This window comes from Paroedura picta, chromosome 1 (genome assembly GCF_049243985.1).
Source record: "Paroedura picta isolate Pp20150507F chromosome 1, Ppicta_v3.0, whole genome shotgun sequence".
Classification (NCBI taxonomy): domain Eukaryota; kingdom Metazoa; phylum Chordata; class Lepidosauria; order Squamata; family Gekkonidae; genus Paroedura; species Paroedura picta.
Window position 1 is genome coordinate 19,831,411 of NC_135369.1, and position 26,723 is coordinate 19,858,133.

General features: G+C 49.5%; 1 protein-coding gene across 4 annotated transcripts in view; it reads right to left on the reverse strand.

Moving 5' to 3' along the window:
- Positions 1-1,413: 1,413 nt before the first annotated feature.
- LMNA (lamin A/C) overlaps positions 1,414-26,723 on the reverse strand; it is a 127,352-nt gene continuing 102,042 nt past the window's right edge. For all 4 annotated transcript variants that reach the window (XM_077325241.1, XM_077325266.1, XM_077325250.1 and 1 more), the window contains 11 exons: positions 18,987-19,143; positions 15,286-15,411; positions 15,022-15,192; positions 13,011-13,136; positions 11,674-11,894; positions 11,265-11,478; positions 10,935-11,042; positions 9,459-9,578; positions 8,937-9,035; positions 7,424-7,672; positions 1,414-4,891 (listed from right to left, as the gene is read on the reverse strand). In XM_077325241.1, coding sequence (XP_077181356.1) covers positions 4,865-4,891; positions 7,424-7,672; positions 8,937-9,035; positions 9,459-9,578; positions 10,935-11,042; positions 11,265-11,478; positions 11,674-11,894; positions 13,011-13,136; positions 15,022-15,192; positions 15,286-15,411; positions 18,987-19,143 — 1,618 coding nt within the window. In that variant the 3' untranslated portion in view covers positions 1,414-4,864. The remainder of the gene's footprint in view (positions 4,892-7,423; positions 7,673-8,936; positions 9,036-9,458; positions 9,579-10,934; positions 11,043-11,264; positions 11,479-11,673; positions 11,895-13,010; positions 13,137-15,021; positions 15,193-15,285; positions 15,412-18,986; positions 19,144-26,723) is intronic.

Sequence of the window (26,723 nt, forward strand, 5' to 3'; positions counted from 1 at the left end):
GTAGAGAAAAAGTCTTCTAGACTCCAGGGGTGGTCATAACATGGCTGTCCGGATGTCCATGGACTACAATTTCCATGAGCCCCTGCCAGCAAGTGACATCTGGAAAGCCACTCTTTGGCCACCTCTGGTTTAGAGTATGCTGTTCTTCAATCCCGCATGGCTTGGGTGCTCATTTTTACTGGACCAGGCCCCTGAGTGGTCTAGAGCTGGAGTTTGACCCATTGGTTCAAAATGCATCAGCCAAATTGCATATATTAAACAATACTTGTACAGTGGCTCCTGCCATGTCTCCAGGTTCAGCTTAAAGTGATGGCTTGGAAAACTTTTAATACTATGGATGCACACAATATCACGTGGCTTAACTGTAAATGATTGTCTGAAATGCTGTACGTTAGCAATCCCCAACCTGTGGGCTGCGGACCACATGTGGTCCGACTAATTGGAGGTGGGCCCCAAAGGACGCCTTCTCCCCCCCCCCCCCCAGCCCTTTACAACACACTTCATTGTTGTGGCGTGTCTGTATCTTATTTTGAATGAATGTTGAAACATTAGCATAGCGATCAGAGAGCGTTAGGGCAGTGGTTGAGAGTAGAGGAGTAAACTACCCCCCCCACCGGGCCTCAGTAAAAGGTGTTGAGTGGTCCCCGGTGAATGGTCCCCGGCATTGAGTGGTCCCCGGTGATAAAAAGGTTGGGGACCACTGCTGTACGTGACCCCCGTGTCTTTATCCCTGCTGTATTTCTATTGTATTCTTAGTAAGGAAATTAGTTTGGATGCAAAGCACACTGCCTCCCCCACACGTTCTCATCATGCTGGGACGTTGTCCCTGGGAAGTTGTCCTTGGTGCTGTGCAGTGGGGGGAGTGCAGGAGGTCAGGTGCATTTAGTGGGAACCCTTGTGAACAAAAGCTGTCAAGGACAGCCACCGCTAGCAGATGTGACTTGATGCCCCAGTTAAAGGCCTACATCTCCATGCCTCAGAGCAGAAAAAGCCTGGCCTCAGACCCACCTACCTCATTTGTCGTTTTTAAAAAATCCTAAGCATTACTAGCAACATCTGTCCTTCTGCAAATGTGATAAACAAAAAACACACAAGAGTTCAGCTGTGTTTTGGGTTGTCATAGCAACCCAAAAATGGTATGTAAGGACACTGGCATGCAATGAGCAATATGTGTGTGGGGGTGCCATGGGGAATAGGAAAGCCCAGAGGCAAGAGTTGGGGAGGGGGCTGGAAAAGCTGGGAAAATGGGATCGACCCTCCCTCCCAGATTCCCCCCCCCCCAGCGCGTTTATGAACTGTCTGAGCATCTTTGGCCCTAGACAAGTGGCATACAAAGCTACCTGTTTGGGGGCACACCTCTCTGGAGGAGATCCAATAGCGTAAGCAGCAAATCAAAACACGCACACAAAAGAGTAGATTTCCTTAAGTGTATTGGTTTAAGAAAATACAGAAAAAACATTGCAATATTGCCACAGTCTCAGCAAAGCAGCCCTCAGCGGACCCACCTCATGGCATCCAAAGTTAGCGGCAGAACGGGGGGGGGGGGGGGGTGAGCAAAAACAGAAAAGAAACAGTGGCTTCCCCTGGAGAACTGGCTTCTGAGCGGTGGCCCCTTGCCAGGAAGGGCAGAGGGGGGTTGGGGACGGGGCAGCACTGGGATCTGAGCTCAGGCAGCTACATGCCGAGCGACAAGACAAACAAAGGCGAAGTGGCGAGAACATTTTTGCATGTCAGTGTGTGGCTTTTTGCACTAAGGAGCCGGCTTCCCCCGCCCCAGGATTAAGGCCACAGCACGGACATGGGTGACACGGGTGCAAAGCAGTGCCGGGCAAGGCTCCGTGCCAACCACACTTGGCGTCCTTTTCCTGAGCAAAATACTCGGCTATGATTGAGAGCAGCACGCAAGGAGGTGCAGGTGCACAGAGAGGCTCCCCCTGTCAGTTGTGGTGCCACACAAGAGGGGCTGCTTTTGAAAACTCTCAAGGGTTCTTTTTTTTTTTTTGCGGGGGGAGCTGCTGCTGCTGTTTGGGCAGAGGCTCCTTGCTGCACGCACACCCACGCATACGCAGCAGAGCTTTCAGTGTTGCAGCCACTGACTGGAAACGCTTGTAAGTATTGCGCTAGACTAGCACCGTCTGCTGGAAGGGGAGGGAGGCAAGGGTCAAGGCCACCTTGAACTCCCCCCCCCCCAAAAAAACCCCACACAGATTAAGGCTGCAGCCCGTGCGGCCAAGCCACTGAAGGGAGAGACTTGGCGCACGGGGGCGCACGCCTTCCGTTTGCACCACTGCTGGCTCTAGTCAGACAGGCCTCAAGAGCATGGAACCATGCTGTTTCTCTCAATATATCCAGCCTAGCAGGCTTCAGCTGTGCGCTCTGTTGGATCACTGCTGAGCTGAAGCAAGTCGGTCCAACAAAACAGGAGAACAAAGAAAGGACCAGCGAGAGGGCGTGTCAATCTTCTAGCCAAGTCGAGACAAGACTCAAGCCAAAATGGGGTCCAGAGTTTTGCAGTACCCATTTGCAGATTTTTTTTTTGCGGGGTCCTCTGTTTAATGCATGAACCTACGGCCGATGGACAAGATAAGGTAGTGCCAAAGGCTGTAAAGCATGAATAGCTTTCTTGAACGCATAGGTGTGGAATACTCAGGGGACAAGCCACTGAGGAAAAGTACTTTGGAAAGCGGGCGTGAAATCCGGACCCTGTTTTGGCTTGACCCTTGTCTCGTTTAATGACTGATACAGATAACGACTAACACAGAAGATTTGGTTCTTGAAATGCTTTGATCGTTACGCTGTCTCGCCGGGCCTTTCTTCGTTCCCCCGGATCACTGCTGAGGCCTGGGATTGGGGCCCTGCTCCCGGCTTCATCCCAACCTGCCCTAAACTTTGCTCTTCCGAACCCAAAGTGAGAAGCTGATCTGAAAATGCAGGGAACTGATAGGGGGGGGGGCTTATTTTCTGCTTCATGAGGAGGAGGAAAGGGGAGACTCTCGCAGAGCACATTCTTAACTTTTGCTGGGCCTGATTCCCAAAAGGGGGATAAAACCCCACCAATACAGCTCTGTTAACGGCAAGGAAAAGCCCCCCCCACACACACACATCCCTAACACCATTGTTTTGAGAAAGGAGCCCATGCTATATGGCAGGCAGCCCTCCCTACTAACTAAGTCCCTTGGAACAAGGAGGTGCAGAGAGGGAGAACTACAGACCTGTTTCAACCCAAATGTCTCCCATTTGTGCTAAATTCGACAGCCTTTGAAAGGTGCCTGGTCCCAAAACTGAATGAAAGAAAGGCCCGTTGTCTTAACCTCCTCGGGGGGGGGGGGGGGATAAACTAGCTAACTTAAGGCAGTTTCTGGTTTCTTGTCCTTCCTCTCTCCTCTCTAACTACCGGCCTACGGACACGACCTCTCCCCCCCCCCCCAAGGCACATCTTGGCTAACTCGGCCTGCATTCTCTCCCTCCCCTTTCCCCCCCTCAAAAGTGCCACTGAAGAATTTACAGTACATGAACAGTCAACCCGAGAGCATCAATGTCGGCTACTACAGCTAAGCGACTGGTGTGGGGTGGAGAGAAAGGACAGTGCGGCTGCAGCTCAAGCTAAGCAGGGTAAGAGAGGAGCTTTATGCTCCACCCAGTCGGTTTTAAAGAGAGGGATCTTGGCTGGGAAAAACCCCAGCCACCAACACCTTCCTGCGACAAAGCGCGAGGTTTAAATCCTGATTTCCAAAGTAAGGCATTTCTTTTCAAGGTCCAAATTCCTTGAAGGAAAATGTGGGGTGGGGGGGCATTCTGTCCCCCCTGCATAAAACTACCAGAGCCACAGAAGGCACAAATCCAGACAGCATCCAAGTCTTCCTCCGGAGTGGACGTTTAAAATCCAGATTTCAAGACATGAAAAAGGACGCAGCTAATCAAAGGAGGAGTGATTGGGGCCAAGCTAGGTGTCTTTCTTGAAAGAGAAGGGGGGCAGGGGATGAATCAGAACCAGCTACAATTGGGATTTCAATACCAGCTGTCTTTATAATCCTGCCGAATTTAAGGACCCTTTGGAGTTTAGCTTGCATAATTCTTACCACTCATTCCCCCCTGGTAGTGTTTTATACCCTGGGCTTGAAAGCAAGAGGGAATCCATCTTGGATCATCTAGGCCGCATTAAATGTTTTGTGCTGCTCGTTTAGGATTGTGAAACCCAAAGGCCCTAACGTTTATAAACGAATAGGTTTCCCCCAAGCCTGAGGCTCGAGTGTCCTCACAAGGGACGGACCAGGGTCGTGCCTCAGGGGCAACCGGGAGCTGCAGAAACTGCAGGCTAGCGTGAGACGTGGAGATTGTGGCCTCCTCAATACATCCCACAAGTTAAGTGCAAAAGGGCTTAATTTACCCCCAGGAAGCAACATTCACCTGGAGCAACATTCACCTTTCTCTGTGAACTCCCTTCGTTTTAACAAATAGCAAGCTTTGGTATTCAAGGAAAAAAGATACATATATATCTATCTATCTAAAGAGATATCAAATTAACATTTTTCTCTTCTTCTTTTTTGGCACCAGCAATACAATCTCTTTGGCTTGGTTCTTTTTTTTAAAAAAAAGAAAAAAAATTAAAGCCTTTTTTGTTATAGAAAAAAAAGATTTTTTTTCCTTAAAAAAACCCCTGAAGCATCTTTAGCATTTTATATATATAATAATAATACGTATAAAGTCTTGCCATACAAAATAATTTCTTTAAAAACGTTTTTTTTTTTTGCTCTTTCTCGTGTTTTCCCCCCCTCCCGTGTACATCACAAGGACCAAATAGCTTTGTATAATCGGGCAGTGAACATTGGGGAGGGGCGGGGGGAGAGAAGAACGATTGGAGGCTTCACATGATGCTGCAGTTCTGAGGACCCTGCAAGGAAAGGAGAAAGGGGGAAAGTCACTGTAAGGTCTTTGGGATACTATGGCTGAAAAGCAAACGATACAGATAGGCCACTTAAATCAATGACTGGAATACCTTCCTCATTAGGAAAAGCTACAGAATTTGAGGCATTGTAGTATGAAGAGATAAATGAAAAGGGGACAGGACAAGTAGGTAGGGGACTACGTGACTCACACGGGAGGGAGAAATCCCATGACCAGGTTGGCCACTGAGCTCTCAGGCAGCCACTGCTGGGTGCAGCGTGTAGGCACCCCCAGGCTTGGTGTGACCTCCATGCTCTCCCTGGGCTGTGCTGCCAAGCCCAGCACACATCCCAGGCTGGGCCGCCATAGCTGCTGGGCCCAGCACAGAGCCCCAGGCTGTGCTTATGTTGGACCCAGTGTGGTTCCCAGCCTCCTCCAAATGCCGGAGCTAGCTTTGTTCTCTGCACAAGCTGACTTAACACACACTTACCCCCAGTGAATTTATGTTTTTTTTTGGGGGGGGGGCGGAACAATTTAAATGGCAATTACGGTTTTTCTGCACACCTTGGGGGGGGGGGGAGAATTTGCAGGAAAATATCTTTAGCGCCCATGTGGCCCTAATCTGCAGATTTAAGTATCCACAGTTGGAAGCCACAGGCTGCTAATAGCCAATAGACATCTGTTGATGCCTCCTAAGAGACCCGTGTCTTCAGTGTCTGAGGCTTCTAGACCAACAACGACACTTTCGGGGGCTCCACTGGAGCAGCGTTCGGTGTCGGAACAGCCTCTCAAGAAGACCCTTAAGTCCAAACATAAGGATAAATCTCGTTCCCCTTGTTCCTCTTCGAACAACCGCCAGGATTGATTGTCCATCGATTCCGGATCCTTCTCGCAAAAGCATCTCGCAAAAACACATTTTCCCTCACCTTTACCCATTTCTTTTCATTAGAAACACACTACCAAAAATGTCCAGTGAGGTATTTGTCGATATGTCAGTTGTAAATCAGGGATGTTTTTTGTTGATAAAATTTGGGGTTCAGAGATTTTTTTAAGCGGGATGAAGTACTGGCACTAATTCCCAGAGAACAAGAAATAGAAAGCTAGGCCGTTCTAGAACAGCCAGGTGGTGGGAGTCTTCCTTAGGATTGCACATTATGGGGTAGCCAGATAGTTTTTATCCTGGAAGCAGATATTATTATTATTATTATTATTATTATTATTATTATTATTAGATTTATTTATTATTAGATTTATATCCTCAAGATATAACTTGAGGATCAGAAATGAAATGATACATCGTATCTACATTGACTAATAAAGCACATTAGCCACCAGTATGTTAATTACAGTGTTTTAACAATGGGTTGAAATTAATTCAAAAGAATTTTTGGATAAACGTCCGGAGGAATTTCCTCCAGGCCAGGCTGGATTTTGGAGATTCTTGGTGGTGGTGGTGGGTGGGGGGAATTACTTGGGCATGAAATTTGCATCACTATGGGTGGGCATTGTGCAGGGGATTGGTCTAGATGACCCTGGAGATACCTTCCAACTCTATGATTCTATGATGCTGCTGCTAGTTTGTGGAACATGGTTTTAAAATGATTTTATACTGTTTATTCATATTATAAGTGTTATTAATTTTTAATCTCCATTATCGTTACAATCGTTATTCACCGCCCTGAGCCAGCTTGCTGGGAGGGCAGTATTCAAATCAAATTAAAAATTATAATATTAATATCTCCTAATATAGTCTCTTCGCTCCTACTACCAGAAATTTGGAATCACTCGAAGAAGCTGACTGGCAATAGAGTCAAGACAGAGTAGGATTGGGGAATACCTGGAGATTTTTTTTTTTGGGGGGGGAGGTTGGCATCAGAGTGCAATGTCATGGAGACTACCCTCCGAAGCAGCCATTTTCTGCAGGGGGGAGGGAATCTTCCATTACCCTCTCATGGCCACTGCAAATATAAAACACTCTGCAGCATTTTAAAAATGACCCTCAATAATACTTTTTGAAGGAACGGTAAGCAAAGCCAAAGGTGGCAGACGAGGGGAAACAGCACTCAGAGGGGGGCGGGGCAGGACAGATGCCTTCCTGCCCATGCTTTCCCCAAGCCTGCTCCCACTACAGAAGCGATTTGGAAAAATTGCAGCGCAACCAGGGAGGGGAGGAGAACCAGTACCGATGCCGCTCAATAACATTGTCCCCCGGCACTTTTCTCCGCTGGCCACCGAGCTTTCTCTCCACTATGCTCTTGAGTCCTGTGCCACCAGCACTTCTCCGCACATGAGAACTCCTCGGGAACCATTGCTCAAGCATGCACAGAAATGTGAACAGCAGAGAAAGCAAGAGGGGAAGCCCGTCCCAAGGCCAGTGAATTTTGCTTCCGGTCAGCGCACATCAGCACACACCCTGCCAAGAACCCTGTTAAAAGGCAAACAGGCATGTGAACCTGGACTGAGGGAGTTCGCTTCTACCAGTAATTATTGCCTCTTGCCCTCCGCCGGGGCTTCTCCGGCCACTCCGGGGGATACTGACCTGCTGGCGTGGGCTGGAATTGCCCAGAATGTAAGACCTAGGCAGCAGGCTCTCCCCAAGGCTGGTCCCTCCTGTGCTGCGGTATCCACGGGTGATGGTGACGCTGGAAGAGGACGAGCCGGAGGACATGGCAGTGGTGCCGGCATTGGTGGCGCCGCCCTTGTCGGCTGGCTGCCCGCAGGTTCCACATAACACCGTGCGGGAGCGCAGGTTGTACTCGCCAGGGTCGCCGGTGCCGCTGCAGTGGCTCTGGAGGAGGAGGGTGAGACGGACATCAAGGTGCAGCCTCGACAGCCACTTTAGGAAGGGCTTTCACCCAGAGGCTCCCAGTAGACTGAGGGTTGGCTCCTCACTCACACAAGGCACTTCTGTCTGTAGAACTAGATCATCCCAATCTACCTCCTCTTACAGAAGCATGTGGATCACCTCAAAATGCTATTTGATTGTTTACTGCATTGCAGGTGTGTTACGTAGCTAGGAGGTCCTAAGAGACATTTGGAGGTGGCTTGTCATTGCCTGCCTGTGTGTCACGGCTCAGGTGTTCCTTGAAGGTCACCCTTCCGAGGGCTGGTCAGGGCCGACCCTGCTTAGTTTCTGAGTAGGGCTTGGCGCTTCGGCGCCTGAAGCAGCCAGTCTCTCCCGGCACAGCGAGCACCACACCATACCGCGAGAGGGGAGCCACAGGTGTCAGCATGCCGGCGGATGTGCCCGCCAATGTGCTGACACCCACGCCTCCCCTCCCTACCCGCGGCATGGCGCTTGCTGTGCCGGGAGAGAGCAGCTGCTTTGAGCACCGAAGCGCTCAACTGTATTTCCGAGATCTGATGGGATTGGGCTTGCCTTTGGGTCTTTCATCCTGCTCCTGCACTCAAATCTTGCTTTTCTAGTTCTGTAAAAGGTAAAGGTAAAGGTATCCCCTGTGCAAGCACCAAGTCATGTCTGACCCTTGGGGTGACACCCTCCAGCGTTTTCATGGCAGACTCAGTACAGGGTGGTTTGCCAGTGCCTTCCCCATGTAGTTCTGTAATTCCCCCTTAAGTTTTGTGTGAGAAAGGGCAGGCTATAAATTAAGTGAATAAAATCTGAAAACCAAACATATTGATTTTCTTAAGACCAATATTTTGTGAACATTTATGGGCTGAATCCCATGAATTTGTTCCGCAAAACAGTAGCTGTTGCCCCCAGTGCAGGAGGGCTTACATCACAAGCGAGAAAGCTGCTACCATCAGCAGAAGAAATCCTGTCCAGTGATTCTGTAAACACAGAGACGCCCATTCACAGCTCCACCAGTTTTTAAATCATCAGGGAATAGTCCCAGTGTCTCTGGGTCCCTCCCTGTGGCAACACACTGTCTGCAGTTTGCTTTGAAGGGAAGTGCTGGGCAGCCTCCAGGAAGAGTGCTTCGGGAGCACCAGATCTCTGCTACAGGTCTCAGCTCTACCACAAATCGCTGAAGGGGAGAGTAGGGTGCCTGTGCTTCAGAGAGCCTGCACTGAGTGCATCAAGGACTCACATGGTGGTGGTGGTGGCGGTGCATGCCGACTTCATCCTCCTCCTCTTCATCGTCATCCTCAACAACTACAGTGCGCACCAGCTTCCTCATGGCCACTTCCTGTGGAGAACAGGGAAAAGGAGGAAGTGACATCACTCTGGATGATGATTAGGTAAGAAAGGACAGGGAAGGTTTAAGGCCAGATTGAAGGCAGGATGAAGAACAAATAAGCTTCAAGCTTCAAAACCTTGGTGCTGAAAACAAGTGCCAGGCATTGTTTTTCATCAAGATTAGACATTGATTAAAAGACAACAGAGGCCTGTCTAGAAGCTCATAATCAAAGACAGACACAAACGAGAGACCATGAGGGGAGGGGAGGGGACAAAGACCAGTCGAAAGAGACCAGCCAAACAGAGCTCTGCCAGCTGCCAGGCTCCGATGCAATTCCTTTTGGACAGGCCTCTCTCTTGCTGAGGGCCAGCTGTCCTATGCTGGCTGCTGACTAACCCCCTCCTGCCCAGCGCCAGCCGCAAGGAGCCTTACCTCTCCACTGGAAGTGAGGAGAGCCGTGCGCAGGCTGTCTCCAGAGCCCCAGGAGCTCTGGTTCTTCCACACCATATCCGTGGGAGGGTTATGAGTCACCCCAGCGCCAGCAGCCCAGATCTGGAGAGAGGAAGGAGGAGTCAGACTGTTGGGCCTACTGAGGTCAATACTGTCTACTCAGATTGGGGGCAGCTGAAGGAGAGGCCTTTGGAAGTGGTCTTTCATAGCACCGGGTCCTTGCTGGAGACCCTGGGGATGGAACCTGCAACCTTCCACGTACCAAGCAGGTGCCCTGCCACTGAGCCACGCCTCCCCCCCCCCCATTAACTCATCAAAGGAGAACACCACCCTCAAGCTCCAAGCACTTGCTTCTAAAACAGCCCAGGTATTTTCAGTACTACAACCCACAGATGGCTCCGTATTACCAAAACAAGCGTGGCACAATGGTTAGAGCAGAGGACTAGGGCCAGGGAGACCCAGGTTTGAATCTCCACTTTGCCACAGAAGCTTGCTTGGACCATGTTAAGGCATGTTGGTCTGAAGCAACAGAACCAAGTTTGAGCCTGGGGGCACCTTCGAGATCCACAAAGGCTAATTCCGGGTATGAGCTTTTGTGTGGCAGCCCTCAGAGGCGCTCATACACACTGCCTCAAGCCCTTAATCCAGCCTTTTTCAACTTTTCATTTATTAATTTTTAAATTATTATTAATGTAAACATTATTTTATCAATTTAAATGTTGAGAATCCCCTGAAACGTTCTCCAGGCTTTGAGAAACCCCAGAAATGGCACACTTATGCAAAATATGGTTGGGAAGCAGCGCTGGGGCCCCTCCCCTTCCCACTCCCTCCAGGCCCATCAGTGGCCAGTTTGGGAGGGGGATATATGGTCATCTCACCCGATAAAGGCTTATGGGATGGCAGAATAAAAATCTAATAATATATATAAATATATAAATCAATTAACACCCACCCATTTGGGAAACCCTTCCAGGGCCATCAAGAAACCCCAGGCTTTCTTGAAATCCTGGCTGAGAAAGCTGGCTTTAATCCAATCTTAGCTATACTTTTCATCTTGCCTCTATGTAGCCCTTCTTGGCAATTAACCCCACCCCAGCCTCTCTCTCCTGACGTGTAAGGCTTGAAGAAGTCTGTTTCACGGTAGCCGAAGAAGTGTGCCTGCCCACAAAAGCTCATCACCAGAATTAAACTTCCTTGGTCTTAAAGGTGCCCCCGGACTCAGCTTCTTCCCTGACCCACCGGGGGCAAGAATGACGTAAGCTCCCTTGGGCCTCCGTTGGGGACAAAGGCAATTAAACAGGAAGGAGAGACAAATAGTGCCAAATGCTGCATCCGTGCCTGGGGGTTCAATGCCTCTCGATCACGGGCTGCTTCACCCATCCATCCCCGTTCCCAAACTGGGAAGTAAGGACCCCCCTCCCAATCATCTCACATGAGAGGATCCTCATAGATACTTACAGTGACTAACTGCCCAGCCTTCAAGGTGAACTTAGGAGGGAACCGGTAGCAAATGGGTGCCTCCTCTCCGTTCTGGCGCTTGATTTGCCAATTCCCCAAAGACTGGTCCTGTGGGGGGGGGGGTGCACAGAAGGCAGAAACCGCTTATGTTCCTGGCAAACAATCTGCCCCATGCTCCAATTGCCCCAAGCTGCAAAGTGGCACACTAAGATCTCGGGCTCTCCGGCCCTGCAGGGGGGTTCCAAGCTGGAGATCTCCCCAATTCATTCCTGGCAGGCACTAGAAACAAAGCCACCCACCCCCACCCCCGCCATACCAACACACCCCTACCTCATTGGACTTGTTCCTGAGACGGACAAACTTCCCGTCAAGGTCCACTTCCTCCACGGCCACGCGGCCGCTGGTCCGGGCATGGTGGGAGAAGCTGGTGCGGCTCTCTCCATCCTCCAGCTTCCTCTTCTTGGAAGAGCTCTGCATGGACGAGTGGGAGATCCGGGTCCTGGCGCCACTCTTTTGGGAAGAAGGGCTTGGGGAGAGGCGCAGCCTGGATGGAGAAATTGGGGAGGGCAGTGAGTGCAACTGGATTCCCTTAGGCAGGGATGGCCAAACAGTGACTCTCCCTAGGGCAGGGGCTCATGGGAATTGTAGTCCATGGACATCTGGAGACCCACAGTTTGGCCACTCCTGCCCTAGGGCCTGCACCCCCATCCCAACAGTCCTGGCCAAGAGGGGCACTGACCTCTCCTCCTCCCCCTCGAGGAGCTTGCGGTAGGCGTTGATCTCCATGTCCAAGGCCAGCTTGATGTCCAGCAATTCCTGGTACTCGTCCAGTTGGTGCTGCATGCGGGCCCGCATCTCAGCCATCTCGCGCTCCTTTTCGGACAGGATACGGCGGCTGGTTTCCCTTTCCCGGGCGAGGGCGTCCTCCAGGTCCCGCAGTTTCGCCTCCTTGGCAGAGAGCTGGGAGAAAGCAGAGCAGGGGGAAATGGCAAAGGCTGATGCCAGGGACTCTGAAGCCCCTCCAAAAAAAACAAGGGAGAACAGAGATTCAGCCTCTAGGGCAGCGGCAAGGGGAGACACATGCTTTTCCCACCATCAAGAAAATACTCCGGAAATACTGGATTTGTGCCATCCAGTCCTTTTTTCCCTGTGATTCACAGCCAAGCTTAGCAGCACAAATAGCCCAGAGCAACTAGAGCTTGTCAGAGCTGGGAAGCTAGGCAGGGTTGGCCATTGTTTGTATGCGGGAGGAGAGGCCAGCAAGGCAGATGTGGGTTGGTCTGCATGGAAAGCCATTTCTGCTGGTCTCTCGCCTTGAAAGCCTCCACGAGGAGTCACTGGCTGTGACTTGGCGGCAGGTGATTATTTTGTTACCATTCACCTTTATGGCAGATTAGGGGGGGGGGGGAGGCAATGCAACCAACAGGATGCTGGCATATGTCACAAACAACGTTAACAGGGCCAGGAATGCAGATTTGAAACAATCTGCTGCCTATCTAATAAGTGTGGCTTGTTAGACAATGCAAGAAACAGTATTACCCAGAGAGAAATATAATGCAGTGAGAAGTCAGCTAAGACACTGGCTTCTACAGAACATCAGAATGGCTTTGATGGACAGGCCAATCTCCGCCCAATTCACATGGCTTTCGACAGCAGTCGGCCGGATTCTACGACCCCCTTTGTTCTTTCAGAGAAGCACAGCACAAAGTCAGAACTTGCCCCGTGCCATGCTGCACATCAGCTACATAGCCAGCTGGCCAACCAGCCCACTGCGGCAGCAAGACAGTGCATCGAATTCAACTTAGCTGTGTTTTCTCAGAACATGGAGAAAGTTTAAGCCAAAGAACTGGGAAAGAGGAAGGGCTTCACCCCAAAGTGTCTTCGAGTTCACTTTGGTGAACTGTGGAGCGACATGCACGCTTGTTCCTTTCACCCCTGCGATCAATGCTAGCACAAGCCTTCCTGAACAGCCTTGAACGGAACCCGACACAGATTACAGACTGCCGTTCCTGTACTCCAAGAGGCCCGTACTCCAGGTGCACTAAGCACACCAGCCGCCTTCCCCCGCCCCCTCACCTGCTTCTGCAGCTGGCTAAGCTGAGCCGACAGGCTGTCGATGCGGATGCGGGTCTGCTGCAACTCTTCATGGGCTGCTCCCGCCATGCTGCTGTTCCTCTCGGCAGACTGCTTGGCGTTCTCCAGCTGGAAAGGGCGTCAGCGTCGTGGCAAGAGGCGGGAGGGAGGACAAAAGAGATGGAGCAATCCGTAGGTGGTTTTTTAAAATCAAGAAATGTGAAAAGTCCAGAGACATGGGCTGGGCTTGTGCAAACGCACGACAAACCTGTTTCTGGCCACAGCAAGGCACCAGCAGAACAAAGTTTGAGTCCAGTGGCACCTTTACCACCGACAAAGTTTTATTTAAGGCAGATTCTTTCCTGTGCACGTGTGCATGCACACAAAAACTTACGCCTTGTATAAAACTACGGCAGTCTTAAAAGTTCCACCGGACTTCAGCTTTGTTCTGCTGCTTCAGACCAATACAGCTGCCAATCTGAATCTCTATTAAGATACTGGCGTTCTTCTTACTCTGAATGCTCTCTCTGTGGGTCTCCCTCATTCTCTTTTTGCACCCTTGTTTCCCAGCAAGTTCCTATGCCTTCTCTCATTCCCCTTGATGCCAGCTCCCTCCCAATTCTCCTGCACGGGACGTTGCTCTTATGCTCCAGACCCTATCTTCAAAGCCAAATCTTTGCCCCACAAAGCCTTACACTAAGTCCCCAAATCAAATGGATTTCCTTATACCAAGCTGTCTACTCTGACTTAGAGGTTCTCCAAGAAAACCCTCTGCTCCTTGAGATCCAATCCCTGGAGAAGCTGAGGACTGAACTTGGGCCTTCAGCATGCCCAGCATTTAACTACTGAGTCACTGCAGGGCTCCCCCCCACCAATCAGTCCTGGCTGCTACAAAGCTTATTTGCCGCCATTAAGCAGTCAGAACAAAAAAAAAGACCTAACCTTATGGCATTAAACAACAATAAAGAATGCTTTCAAACAATGCCCTTTCTTGAGTTTTCTTTTAGTTTATTTCATTCCAAGGACGTCAAGCCAGAACGGTTCTCCAGATAGACTCCGTTTTCAACTGTCTTTTCCTCAGTGGCAGGTCCTCTCTTCTTTTAAGTACAATTAATCTCCGTATGTTTGTTTCACAACCTCAATACAAATAACAGAATAATATAATATAATAATAATACAATAATATTATAATAATATAAATTGCCAACGGCTCAAAATGGTGTGGAGATCCTGGTCTGGACCAGGATCTCCATACCATTTTGAGCTGTTGGCCAATTTATATTATTACTTGTCTTGAGGTTGTGAAACAAACATACTGATTCATTTTTTATATGTTTATTTAAATTTGTTTAACATTTCTTAACTCCCACCCATTCGGAAAACCCTTCCATGGCCATCAAGCCACGAAAGCCTGGTTGAAAAAGCCTAGTCTAACAGGCTATTTAAACGTACTGCCAATGTCCTAGACCAGATCAGGCCCACAGTGTGGTGGGATGAGGCCCTCTCATCTTCCCTCCCAGCTTTTCAAGTGCCAAAAAAGGCACCGAGGGGGAGGGCGAAGGAGACAAGGGAATCATAGAATCATAGAGTTGGAAGGGGCCATACAGGCCATCTAGTCCAACCCTCTCCTCAACGCAGGATCAGCCCAAAGCATCCTAAAGCATCCAAGAAAAGTGTGTATCCAACCTTTGCTTGAAGACTGCCAGTGAGGGGGAGCTCACCACCTCCTTAGACAGCCTATTCCACTGCTGAACTACTCTGACTGTGAAATTTTTTTTCCTGATATCTAGCCTATATTGTTGTACTTGTAGTTTAAACCCATTACAAGGGAGCCTCATCCTCCAGTGGGTCAGGCCCTCACAGTATTCTTATTAGCTCTCCCCCATTTGGCTCTAAAATGGGGGCAGCATCACAGGGCCATGCCCAGGGACACCGTGAAGTCTAGCGTGCCCCCCTCTCCTTGGAAGCTCCACCATGCAGCTTCCCTGCTTCCCAGAGTGGGAGGCCATGTTACCTTAGCACCGTAAGTCTTCTCCAGCTCTTCCTTGTAGAGCCGGACCTGGGCTTCGTGCTGGCTCCGCAGGTCCTGCAAGGCGTCGGCCAGCTTGCTCTCAAACTCCTGCTGGCGGCCACTGTCAATCTCCACCAGGCGGGTCTCATGGCGGCGTTTGGTCTCGCGGAGCTCCTGCAGGAGGAGGAGGAGGAGGAGGAAGGGATTAGAGGCCGCTGCTCTTAACCTCTAAGCCGCACTGACTCTCCATGCAAGGCATCTCCTTACCTCGCTGTAGATGTTCTTTTGGAACTCCAGCTCCTCCTTCAGGGTCTGCAGCCTGTTCTCGGCATCGACTCTTCTCAGCATCTCATCCTGGAGCTGTTTCTTGGCCTCCGCCAAAGCTGCTTCCAGCTGGAGAAGGAGAGGGAGAAAAACAATGCATCACGGAGAGATAAAGGTATCTCGTACAGAACCGGCTGTTCGATAGCTACGCTGGCGGAATCCAGCATCACAGTTATGCGTGTTCAGCTGCAGGACCACAGGATCCAGGATCATGGCTTTGTAGGGGAACACAGAACGACAGCTTCTCATGAACAGCCATACAGAGGGAAGAGTCAGGTTAGCAGCTTAGCTTGGCTGTGGCTGAACATAAAACAAGCCTCACTGAAGCAGACTGAAAGTGCATTTAGGCTGGCATCCTGATCCATACAGCAGCCAACCAGATGCCTCCAGAAACCTCACCATGATGACACAAGGTCAACAGCTCTTCTTCAATACCAAAACAGCTATTTTGAGATATGCTGCTCATGACCATGCAGGCTCCTGTCCAGGCTATCAGACTGATCCTCTCTCAATTATTGATCAAATTCCCTTTTTAAAACACCTTAGCCAACTGTCCTTCGTGTGTCGAAGAAGAAAAAGAAGGAGGAAGAGGAGGAGGAGGAGGAGGAGGAGGAGAGCCCTGATATCACTGCTCGGTCAGAGCAGCTTTATCAGTGCCGTGGCGAGCCCAAGGTCACCCAGCTGGTTGCATGTGGGGGAGTGCAGGTTCGAATCTGGCATGCCAGATTAGAAGTCCACACTCCTAACCACTACGCTAAACTGGCTCTCTATGGTAGGAGACTCCACAAGTTCTTAGTCTGCCCTCAGCCTAGCTCCACTGACCACTTTCATGGGGTCACCCCAGTTCTTGTGTGATGGAAAAGGAAACTTTCTCGCACAGACTTTCTTTATACTGTGCATAACTTTGTTGTGTGCTCCCCTAAATTAAACTTTAAAAAAAAAATTGCTCTTGTCTTGTAAAGAGGGTGCTCCAAACATCCTCCGCAACTCTTTCCTGGGAGTAGCACAACCTGAAACACCCCGCAGATCTGGCCTGCAGGGATAAGTCAATCCCACAGTAGCCATCCAGCCCCTCTAGATTTGGTCCTTGGTGTGGAATGCTTGTCTTGCCTTCTACTTTTAAATGTAGTGGGGGTGGCTCTCCTACATAAAGTGCTGGCTAAAAGGGAAAGAAAGGAGCCCTTCTGCTCTGTTTGTAGGGTTTCATTCACACACCATCCAAGGCCCTTGCCTCACTTTTTGACTCCAAACTCATTCAATCCAGTGTGCAGGAACAGCACGTGGAGTCCACACAGTGAAATTCACAATCAAACGCTGGTTCTACCATCTTCTCAACCTAGCCAAGTATCTGAGTTGCAGGGATCTTGTCCTAACACAAGGGGGCAGTAGTGAAACATGCTGCTGCCTGTACTTTCCAAAAGGCCCTGGAAAGGGTATCGCTACAAGCACACATATTTGACTGAATTAATTCCTAAACAAGGGGCAAAGCCTGTTGTACCCCAGAATACAACAGGAGCTAAGACTTCCAGGTGCTAGGACCTCCCCCTGTCCCTCCCCCCCCTTCCAGCAGCTGGATGGGAGACCTCCTGGGGGCAGGGCACGGCCCAGGCAGCCTGGACAGGCGCTCCGAGGCCATGGTGCGAAGGTGGGCCGCAGCCAGGTGGAGGTGGAAGGGCAGGCAGTGGAGCAGTGAGGCTTCAGGCCCTCCCATCCCCTCCCTTTCCACAGGCAGCAGCATGGCAGGGACTGACCGGTGTCCCAGGCTTTCCATCTTAGCTCCCATTCGCTGGCTGGCTCACCTTCTGGAGTCAGGCCAGTAGAGTGGGCTGGCACTTCCTGACGGAACAAGTTGGAGGGGGAGGGGCAGGGGCAGGGGCAGGACACCTTACCTGACTGACCGTTCATTGGATGGACAGCCAATCAGGTAGGTGATGTGTGCCAAGTCCTCCCACCACCCCAGTCCCATTATATTTATGTTACAGATAAATTATTGCGGGAACTGAGGTTCTGTCATGGACAGACTGTGGACTCTGCTTCTCCCCGCTGGCCAATCAGGAGATAGATTATCTAACAGTGCTCTCCTTTTAGAAGTGGAGTTGGTTTTTATATGTTGATTTTTTTCTACCGAGTCTCAAAGCAGCTTACATTCGTCTTCCCTTTCTTCTCCCCACAACAGATACTCTGTGAGGGAGGTGGGGCTGAGACAGCCCTGACTGGACTGCTCTGTGAGAACAGAACTATCAGGACTGTGAGGAGCCCAAGGTCAACCCAGCTAGCTGCATGTGAAGGACTGAGGAATCAAACCCAGCTCACCAGATCAGAAGCCACCATTCCTAACCAATACACCAAGTTTTCATGAAAAGTAGGGATTCCTTAAAATACTTTAGGAATTTTAAGAGAAGAAGATTTTTTTTGGGGGGGGGGGTACTCTGGAACCAGACCCCAGGTCTTCTGTTTAGACCAAAGAGCAATTAGAGCAATTATGGGCCAAGTAGTTTGGGGTCTGGATGGATGTTAACTAGTATTAACAGAGTAGACAGAAACACTTGTCTCAAAATTCAGGAAATGGGAAAGATATCCAATGTGGAATCACCCACCCAACCCTACCTTCAAACTGCATCATTAAGTCAATTCCGTTAAGATATTAATCACTCATTTAATTTGTATGACTGAAGTGGTGCTCACTTCCTAGCAAAGGTTGGGGTTTCTTTTTTTGGGGGGGGGGGAATTGAACACAAGAATGTACAGAAACTCTGCATAGGAAGACATCATTTTAGAATCCACTGCACAGACACTGGGAAATCCCCTCTTGTACACACATGAAGCCGCTTCATACTGAATCAGACCGTCGGTCTTATCAAGTCCAGGACTGCCTACCCTAACCCCTAAACCCAAACCTTAACTCACCCTGTCTGGCAGCAGATCTCCAGGGTCACAGACTGAGGTCTTACTGCCTGATCCTTTTAACTGGAGATGCCAGGGATTGAACCCGGGATCTTTGGCATCCAAGCAAGAGACTGCTCCACTGAGCCACAGGCCCTGCCTTCTAAGACCTTTGTTGCCGTGATAATTATTCATCAGGCAAACTGTGTGTCATTTGTATGAATATGCAAATTTTTAAAAGATTTACAGCAGAATCCCATGCGTGTGTTCTCAGAACAGCAGTCTCACTTTCCCAAGTGACATTTGCTTTAGCAGCCTAAATTGAGTACAGTTCATGAGATTAATGGACCAAAACCCTTTTCATTGCATGACAGCCCTAAAATACAAATAGGCATCTGCAGACATATTTAGATGCAGAGGGATGCATGCAGGTACATCAAGCATACACACACATGCATATTTATATTATATCCACAAAGGGGTGGATCTTTAGGCTATCATATTCCTTTCTCCATCTCCAGGCCTCTTCTGGCACCTCGAAGACTAAGAAGCTGATTCTGGTGTAACGTTTTGCAGGCCGGAGTCCATTATAGTGTCCTGCAAGAGCTCTGTTGCAAAAAGTCCATTGGACTCTTGGGCACTAGGAGACTATGAGTTGTTTCAGCCCCGGCAATTTTTAGCTCAGCCTGATTTCAAACATCTCAGCCCCTCAGAAAGACATACAGCCTCTGATGGAGGAGCACTAGCAGGTGTTGGCTCACCTTGGCCACCTGGGCTCTCAGGTCGCGGACTTCATTTTCCAGGTTCCGCTTCTCCCCCAGAGCAGTGGTGAGGGCAGCCTCCTTGGAGTTGAGCAGGGCCTCGACATCCTTCAGGCGGGCTTGAGCAGCCAGCAGGTCTCCTTCCTTCTTGCTGTTCCTAAAGAGTGAAAAGAGGGAAGCGTCCATGAAGCCTGCATCTCAGAGACCGGGTTCTAACTCCTGACGGGGAGCCGCCTGATTATTTCCCACTGCTCAAGTAGTAAGAGGCCATTCTGCCATTGCACAGAAATTGTGAGAAGGTTGGCCACCCAAGAGGACGCCTCCTGGATCAGAGCTGGAGTCCAGCAATGGCCACCTAGGCGATTTGGAGAATCTCCCAAGAAGCCCCTGGAAGGAGACAACCCTTCCCATTTGTCCACCTCGCAACTGGGGCTTAGAGCTAGGCTGCCTCTGAACACAGAATTGCTGTGCGGAATCCTTCCACGCTCCACAGCAACCTGCCAGAGGTTATCTGCACGCACAAGAGAAATTTGGCCACCTATTTCCACATATCTGAGGCAGTAGAGGTCTCTTGGACCAGCTCTTTGGACAAGGGGCAGCCAGCAGCATTTTTCATTGTCTGCAGAATGCAAGTTGAGTTCACGGACCCAAGAATGCCGAAATACGGGAGGCTCGCTGGATCCATCCAAAGGTGGCCCAGCCTCCTCTTCCCAATGGTGGCCAGACACGTGTCTTTAGGCGGCTCACAAGTACAGTGTGAAAGCAATAGTCCTCCCTCACTGTTGGTATTCAAAGGCACACTGCCGCTGAACATGGAGGCTCCAATTAGCCATGGATAGGGCTAACCCTCCAGGAATCTGAATGAACTCTCAGAGCCTCATCACATCTTGTGGCAACAAATTCATACCTTAACGATACACTGTGCAAAATCATCTTGTCTGACCTGAATCTGCCACCCATCAGTACCTCTGGATGACTTTCCAGGTTTAGAGTTTTACGGGGGGGGGGGGGTTAGATTCTGTTTCCTTTCCCAACACCATATAGCAGTTCACAAGCCTCCCCTGTCCCCAAAGCACAGAGCAGGCTGGAAGAAACGAGAAACCACAAGGCAATCCACCATGGTCTTCAAAACTTTGGTACATCTATACCTTGTGTATAATACAGCGGTTGGACCATCAAACTAGAATCTGGGAGACCAGAGTCCACTTCTCCCCACTGCAAGATTTCTACCCTCCAAGTGGCACCTGGAGATCTCCCGCTGTTATAATGGCCTTGCATACTAAAGAGATCAGTTCCCCTGGGGAAAATGGCTGCTCTGCAGGGTAGACCCTATGAAATGAAACACTGCAGAGGTTGCTCCCCGAACCCCTGCCTTCCCCAGTCTCCACCCCTAAAATATCCAGGTATTTCCCAGGCCAGAGGTGGCAAAGCCAACGACACTGCCGTGGAAGGTTACTGGGTAACCATAAGTCTGGTCACACTCTCTGCCTAATATTACTCTCAGGGCTGTTGTGAAGGCAAAATGTGTTTGCCACTCTTCATACCTTAGAAGAAAGGTAGGGCAGACCCACCCTCTGAGAAGTGATTTATGAGGCTATTTCCCATCCAGACACTGATCAGACCAAGCCCCAGGGAAAGAACTCATGCGGGTTACCCAACACAGCATGTTGACAATACCAAGCAACATGACAATGCAGTGCTTTCAATGCACGCAGCAGCCAGTAATGCCCAACACACTGAAAAGCAATTCAAGGACACTTGAAGATCCGGTGTGGGTAAAGCTCCCACCCTGTCTGGACAGCAGAAGTTCACACACTGATCTTTCCCATCTCTGCCAGAGCCACTGTTTCACGGCCCACTTCAGAAGACTTAGCCAGGCTTAGTCAAACCAACACAGGCGTCCTCCAAAAGGCCAACGTTTGAGAGTCTGTAACACTCGGATGCCCGTGGGACGCTTTGCAGCCAACCAGCTGCCCACGGAGCGTGCTCAAAACTCCACCGTAGAGATGGTTCGCTGACCAGCTCCAGAAGATTATGAAGTTGAGGATAAAATAAAAGGACCAGTGCTCAGGTGGCGATTTAAGGTAGCTTTCACCCACAAAGGGTATGGGGGAACTAATCCAAAGCTAGAAGATCCGTGATTCGTGGACTTTATGGCATTATACACTCTTGAGGTCCCTCCCCTTATCCTCAAGCTCATCAGGCTCCAGCCCCAAAATCACCAGGAATTTCCCAGGCCAGAGGTGGCAAAGCCAGCCACACTGCCATGGAAGCTTACTGGGTAACCATATGAATTTCCCAACTCTGCTGTCTCAGGTTTAACCCTCCCCCATCCAGCTGGAATTTGGGAATAACAGTGCTGGTCCACCTTTCAGAGCTGTTGCACATAATTACTTAACCCACTTTCAGTTCAGAAGGGGCTGTCTTGTACGAATCCCAGAAGCCACGTCTTCACCAGGGGTGCACTGCGGAAACTCCAGAAAGAAGCAAGAGTGCCTCTGAGCAATAGCAAAGTGCCCACAGCACCCATGACACCAAGAGGGAGGCGTACAGTTTCCAGGCGGGCTTGAGCCTCAGTGTGAACTAGCTATCCGCTCTGCCCATTAAAACTGGCCTGGGTAGAGCCGTGAGCTGAAGTTTTCAGTTGATTAATCTACTGAGAACAATTTTAATCTACTGGGCTTGAGGAAAGGATGCCGTTTTGGGAAGGGTTTTTTTTTTGTTAACATAACAACAACTTAAAAGGGGGGAATCAATATCTTTAATAATAAGGGAGAAGGTTATTAATAAGCTTATTCAGTTGCACATTAACTTATCCTCCATCAATATATTTTAAGATAGCAGCTGAGGCCTTGTCGCTTCTATTTGCCCCAATATCCCATTTGATACACACACATATGCCATCTGGTCTCTGGACAGATTTCTTTTTTCCAAGAAGACAAATATTTGTCCAAACCCACAATAAATTTCAGAACTCCCTCCTGCAGATGGCTCACATACGGATGAGGATCCGGAAGAGCCAAGTTCAGATCCGCACTGTTCCATGGATGGGACCACTCACAGCCTCACGCACAAATCACTTGCAGGAAACAGCCTCATCCCAAATCACACCACTGGTCCACCATGGACAGTATTCTCCACTCAAACTGGCAGCGGCTCTTCAGGGTCTCAGGGCTGAGATCTTTTAGATCACCTTCTGTCGGGTCCTTTTTAACTGGAGATGCCGGGAACTGAACCTGGAACCTTCTGCACGCCCAACAGATGCTCTGCCACCGAGCCACAGCCCCTCATTTGCCTCGTACCACTGTAGGGAGGATAAGAATGCAGGCGGAAAGAACGACAGACACTGCTTCAAGTTCCCTTGGGAAAGGAGCGGGGTGATAATGAACTAACCGAAGAAATATGCTGGACGTGGGTGGGCCGAGGCATGGGGAGACTCATCCATGTACTACTATCCATCCTGAGCTCCTGGGACTAGCCAGGCTACCCGTCTAATTAAATAAAAAGATCGGTAAATAGATCTGCAGGAAGTACACCGGGCCAATAGGACTCTAATTGCTATTAAACAGTAAAATTTACCAGTACACAGAAACAAAATGAAAATGGGAGCTCAAGAAAAGAGAGAGAGAGTGAGACTGCAGGAGGCAGCAGAGAGGAGGGCAGAAAGCTATAAATATGGCTGAGCTAAGAAAAAATTCAAAGTTTATTATCAGCTCAGATCCAAGTTTCCATTACTTAGTACAGAAGAGGGAGGGGGGAGGAGAGGGGGAGTGGAGAAAAAATAAAAGGAACAGGACCAAGAAAGACGCAGCTAGTGGGAAACCCAAACGCAGCTGCGTTTTTGGTTTTTGTTTTTAAAATGACATCCACTAACAGATGACGGAAAGTGAAAGACTAAATGCTCTGTGTTGTCGGCAGAACAGGCGTGCGGGGCCTGGAATGTGCCGAACAAGAGAGTCGCTTTGTGCAGGCGCTCTCTGTGAGAGGCGGCCGGAGTTGCGCAACCGCCTTTGAAGGAGGAGGGATATGCGAGTCTGTCGCTTGGTCCAAAGGCAGCCCCAGAGCTGGTCGAGAGCCAAATCTTGCAATTAAAAAAAGGCACTGGGCGACAAAGGGTGCTTCCCCCTCATTAAAGGCAGCATTTTTATAATGCGCATGCCAGAAGTACACAAAGATGTCTTCTTCAGAGTCAAACAGAGGCTGGATAGCCATCTGACGGAGAGGCTGATTCTGTGAAGGCTCAAGGGGGTGGCAGGTTACAGTGGATGAGTGATTGGGATGTGAGTGTCCTGCATGGTGCAGAGGGTTGGACTAGATGACCCAGGAGGTCCCTTCCTACTCTAAAATTCTATGATTCTATGACTGAGTCCACTTTGCCCAACTCACTGTCTATTCAGATCTGATTGTGTGAGGGCCTTAGGCAGAGGCCCTTCCACAGCACCCCCACCTTGCATGTGGAAACGCCAGAGACTGGGGCCTTGGGCATGCAAAGCCATGTGCTCCAACACTACGCTAGAGCAGGGGTAGTCAAACTGCGGCCCTCCAGATGTTCATGAACTACAATTCCCAGGAGCATTCGCTGGCAGGGGCTCCTGGGAATTGTAGTCCATGGACATCTGGCGGGCCGCAGTTTGACTACCCCTGCGCTAGAGGGATCTGTGGCAAAAAAACAAAAAGAGTTGTCCAGATTTTTGCTCAAGAATGTGTGGAGTCTCCTTGATGCTGGCCTCTTGGCCGCTTCTGTCCACTCAGTCTGGCTTGAGGTCTCTCAGGTTTCAGTCAGGGGCCCTTGCTAGTCCTGCCTTTGGAGCTCTTTGTAACCAGAGACCGCACCGGCTGTAAAAGCATATCTACTCCTGAGCTAAGCATATCTACTCCTGAGCTATGGGCCCGGTCCTCCCACCATCTAACAACAGATGCCAGGAGAGGCGCCTGCCTGCATAGCAGCAAAGCACAACAGGATCATGACCCAAGATGTGCTAACACTCAGCTATGGCTGTCTGAGCCTCCTTCACGGCTGCAAAAGTTCTGGATTTTCACTTATGAAACTCATCAAATACTTGAACACTTAAAAAGGGGGATGCAGAGGAAACATCTTTTTCTCCCTTTTGGGGACAACAGATGCATGATTCACTAGATAAATTGCATACACCATTTTTTTTAAGCAGTGGGCCAGCCAACAGCAGGGGCCAGAGAGGACAGGCAGCAAGTAATCAGCTCTCTCGCTAGCATGGATGTCAGAGGCACCACACAAACATGCACCAGCCATGTGCAGACTTCAGGACAGTGTTTTGTACGAGTTGACAATACGGATTTTTAAAAATATCTGCATCAGACACTGTTAGGATCAAAAGGTCAAGACAATAAAGACAACAAGACTCAGATAAAAGTCTTAAAATACACATACACAATATCGATTAAACAGTGAAGTGTCTTTTCCTCTGAGTATTTTTCCTCCTCATGAGAGCATTGTCTTCCTTGTGCCACAAGCCCAAGGTCAAAGGTTTCAGGAAGAACAACTGGGGTAAAACAAAAGAAAGAAAGTTGCCCTCCAACATTCAGGACTTAGCTTTGAAGCGGCAGAGAAGTGAAGGAAACAGGCAAGCAAGTGATCTTCAGTGGAAGATCCATTATCAGTGGAGAAAATCCAGCCGCTTACACAAAATGACATTCTTTGGCATGTTTTGGAATCTGAATTCCCAGTATCCTTTGGTGATGAAAGTATTTTGAATTTTGCTTTGAAAAGGAAGGCAGCATTTCTACTCCTAACAGCTGTTGTTCTAAGTGCCTTTTTTGAGGCCCTCTGTGAATATGGGGCCCGTTGGTCCTCCTGCCTTCCCTGTGCTAAGACCCAGAACCGGGTATCAATGGGATGTCAGCCTTCCAATGGGACCTGGTCCTACAGCTCAGTCCCAACTACACTGGTCAGTTACCCTGCAGAAAAGGGATGCTTTGGACTCTGTTGTCCTGTTTCCCATCGAGGTCCCTGTCATCCTCCCCACCCAGCCTCCTTCCCCAAATCTTCAGGAATTCCCCAACCTGGGTTTGGCATCCTCTTTCCAATGGCCAGGGGGGACCTGGCAACCACAGGAAACAGAATGTTTGCCACAAAGGGGTTTCCAGCATAGCCTCCACAGGCAGCTGCTTTCATGTGACTGCACCAGACTTGGGCTTCCCCTCTAGACTTGCTGAGGGAAGCGTCCCTCCAGCCCCCAGAGCAGATTGCAAATATTCATTTCCTAATCACCCGCCTACCCCAAAAAGGGAAGAACATTGCTACTTTGGATTCCTGAGCCTGGCTGTCCCCTAAGCCTAAACTTGCTAAAATGGCAGAAAAATCAACTGCTGAATGTTAAAACATCAGAAAATTAGGGTGTTCCCTCCATATAACTGCTAAAAGTGGCACTTTAGAAACAGATGTTTGTCAGTTTTTGAGTTGTCTTTGCAAGGCTCCTGGCAAAGAACTCAAAACAGAATCTGATGCGTGCCTTGCTGGCCAGAATCCAGTACGATGCTTCTGACTGCTCAGCAGGGTTGCCAGCCTCCAGGTGGTACCTGGAAACCTCCTGCTATTAGAATTGCTCTCCAAATGACCAAACTCCCTTCCCCTGGAAAAATGGCTGCTATAAAGTGTAGATTCTATGGCATTCTACCCTCCTTCCCTTCCCTCAGTCTTCACCTCCTCCCTCAAATCTCCAGGTATTTCCCACCCCACCCCTACTGTCCAGGGATCCATAACTACCAGTCCAGAGGCTAAATCAAGCCCTCTGAGAGGTACTAACAGCCCCTTCCTCTATCCAGAGGAGCTAGAAGGATCCATGAGTTGGCAGGCTGCAGCCCGCCTGTCTGAATATTCCTCATCCTCTCCAGCAAAACTGGTCGAATTTATTAAGGAAGCAGTTAAAAGTGTTTTATAAAGGTACACATCCCAGATCTGAATCTGAACCCTTTTATTAGCATGATGTTCTGCTTAGGCATTCAATGACCTTGGATACCTGCAGAAATTCTGCAGAAAACCCAGGGCAATCCTTCTGGGGAAAGAAATGGCAGACTTACAGTGAATGCACATTTTCTCATCCATCCAGATCTGGATGCCGTTCTCTGCTTTCAATGGGATGCCTGTTTGAATACACATCCCTATTACTGTCCCCATCTTCGAAAATAACAAGACTGCGTAGCAAATGAAGAACGACAGCACAATCTCAGAGGAGGCCATTAGCTGCCCTAACTTCCCCTTGCATGGCACACTGGGGACTTCAAGCCGTTTCCTCGCCCTTAATTCTATGACTCCTGTGCAGTGTCTTTGGCCAAATTATTATTATTATTGATTTATTTATTTGATTTATTACCCGCCACCCCTGTGGCGGGTTACATATGTCTGAATAAAAATCCCATAAAATCCCAGTTAAAAAACAAGCAGCAAGTACACCAATGTTAAGTCAGCAGAAGGTAATGGGAATCAAGACCCTATCACTAGATACCCGTTTGCTCAAGTCAGGGAAGAACTCTTTCCGGGGCAGGTGCTGTCAGAAAGAACTGTGTTGACAGGCCTGAGTACCTGGCTACCTGGCCCACGAGAAGGAAGAATTTCAGGCAAATCCAGCCAAGAGTTTCATGAGCACACAAGAAGCTGCCTAATGCTGAATCTTGCCATCAGCCCATCAAAGTGAGTACTGTTTACTCAGACTGGCAGCAGTTCTCCAGGGGGTCAGGTGAGGGTCTTTCACATCATCTACT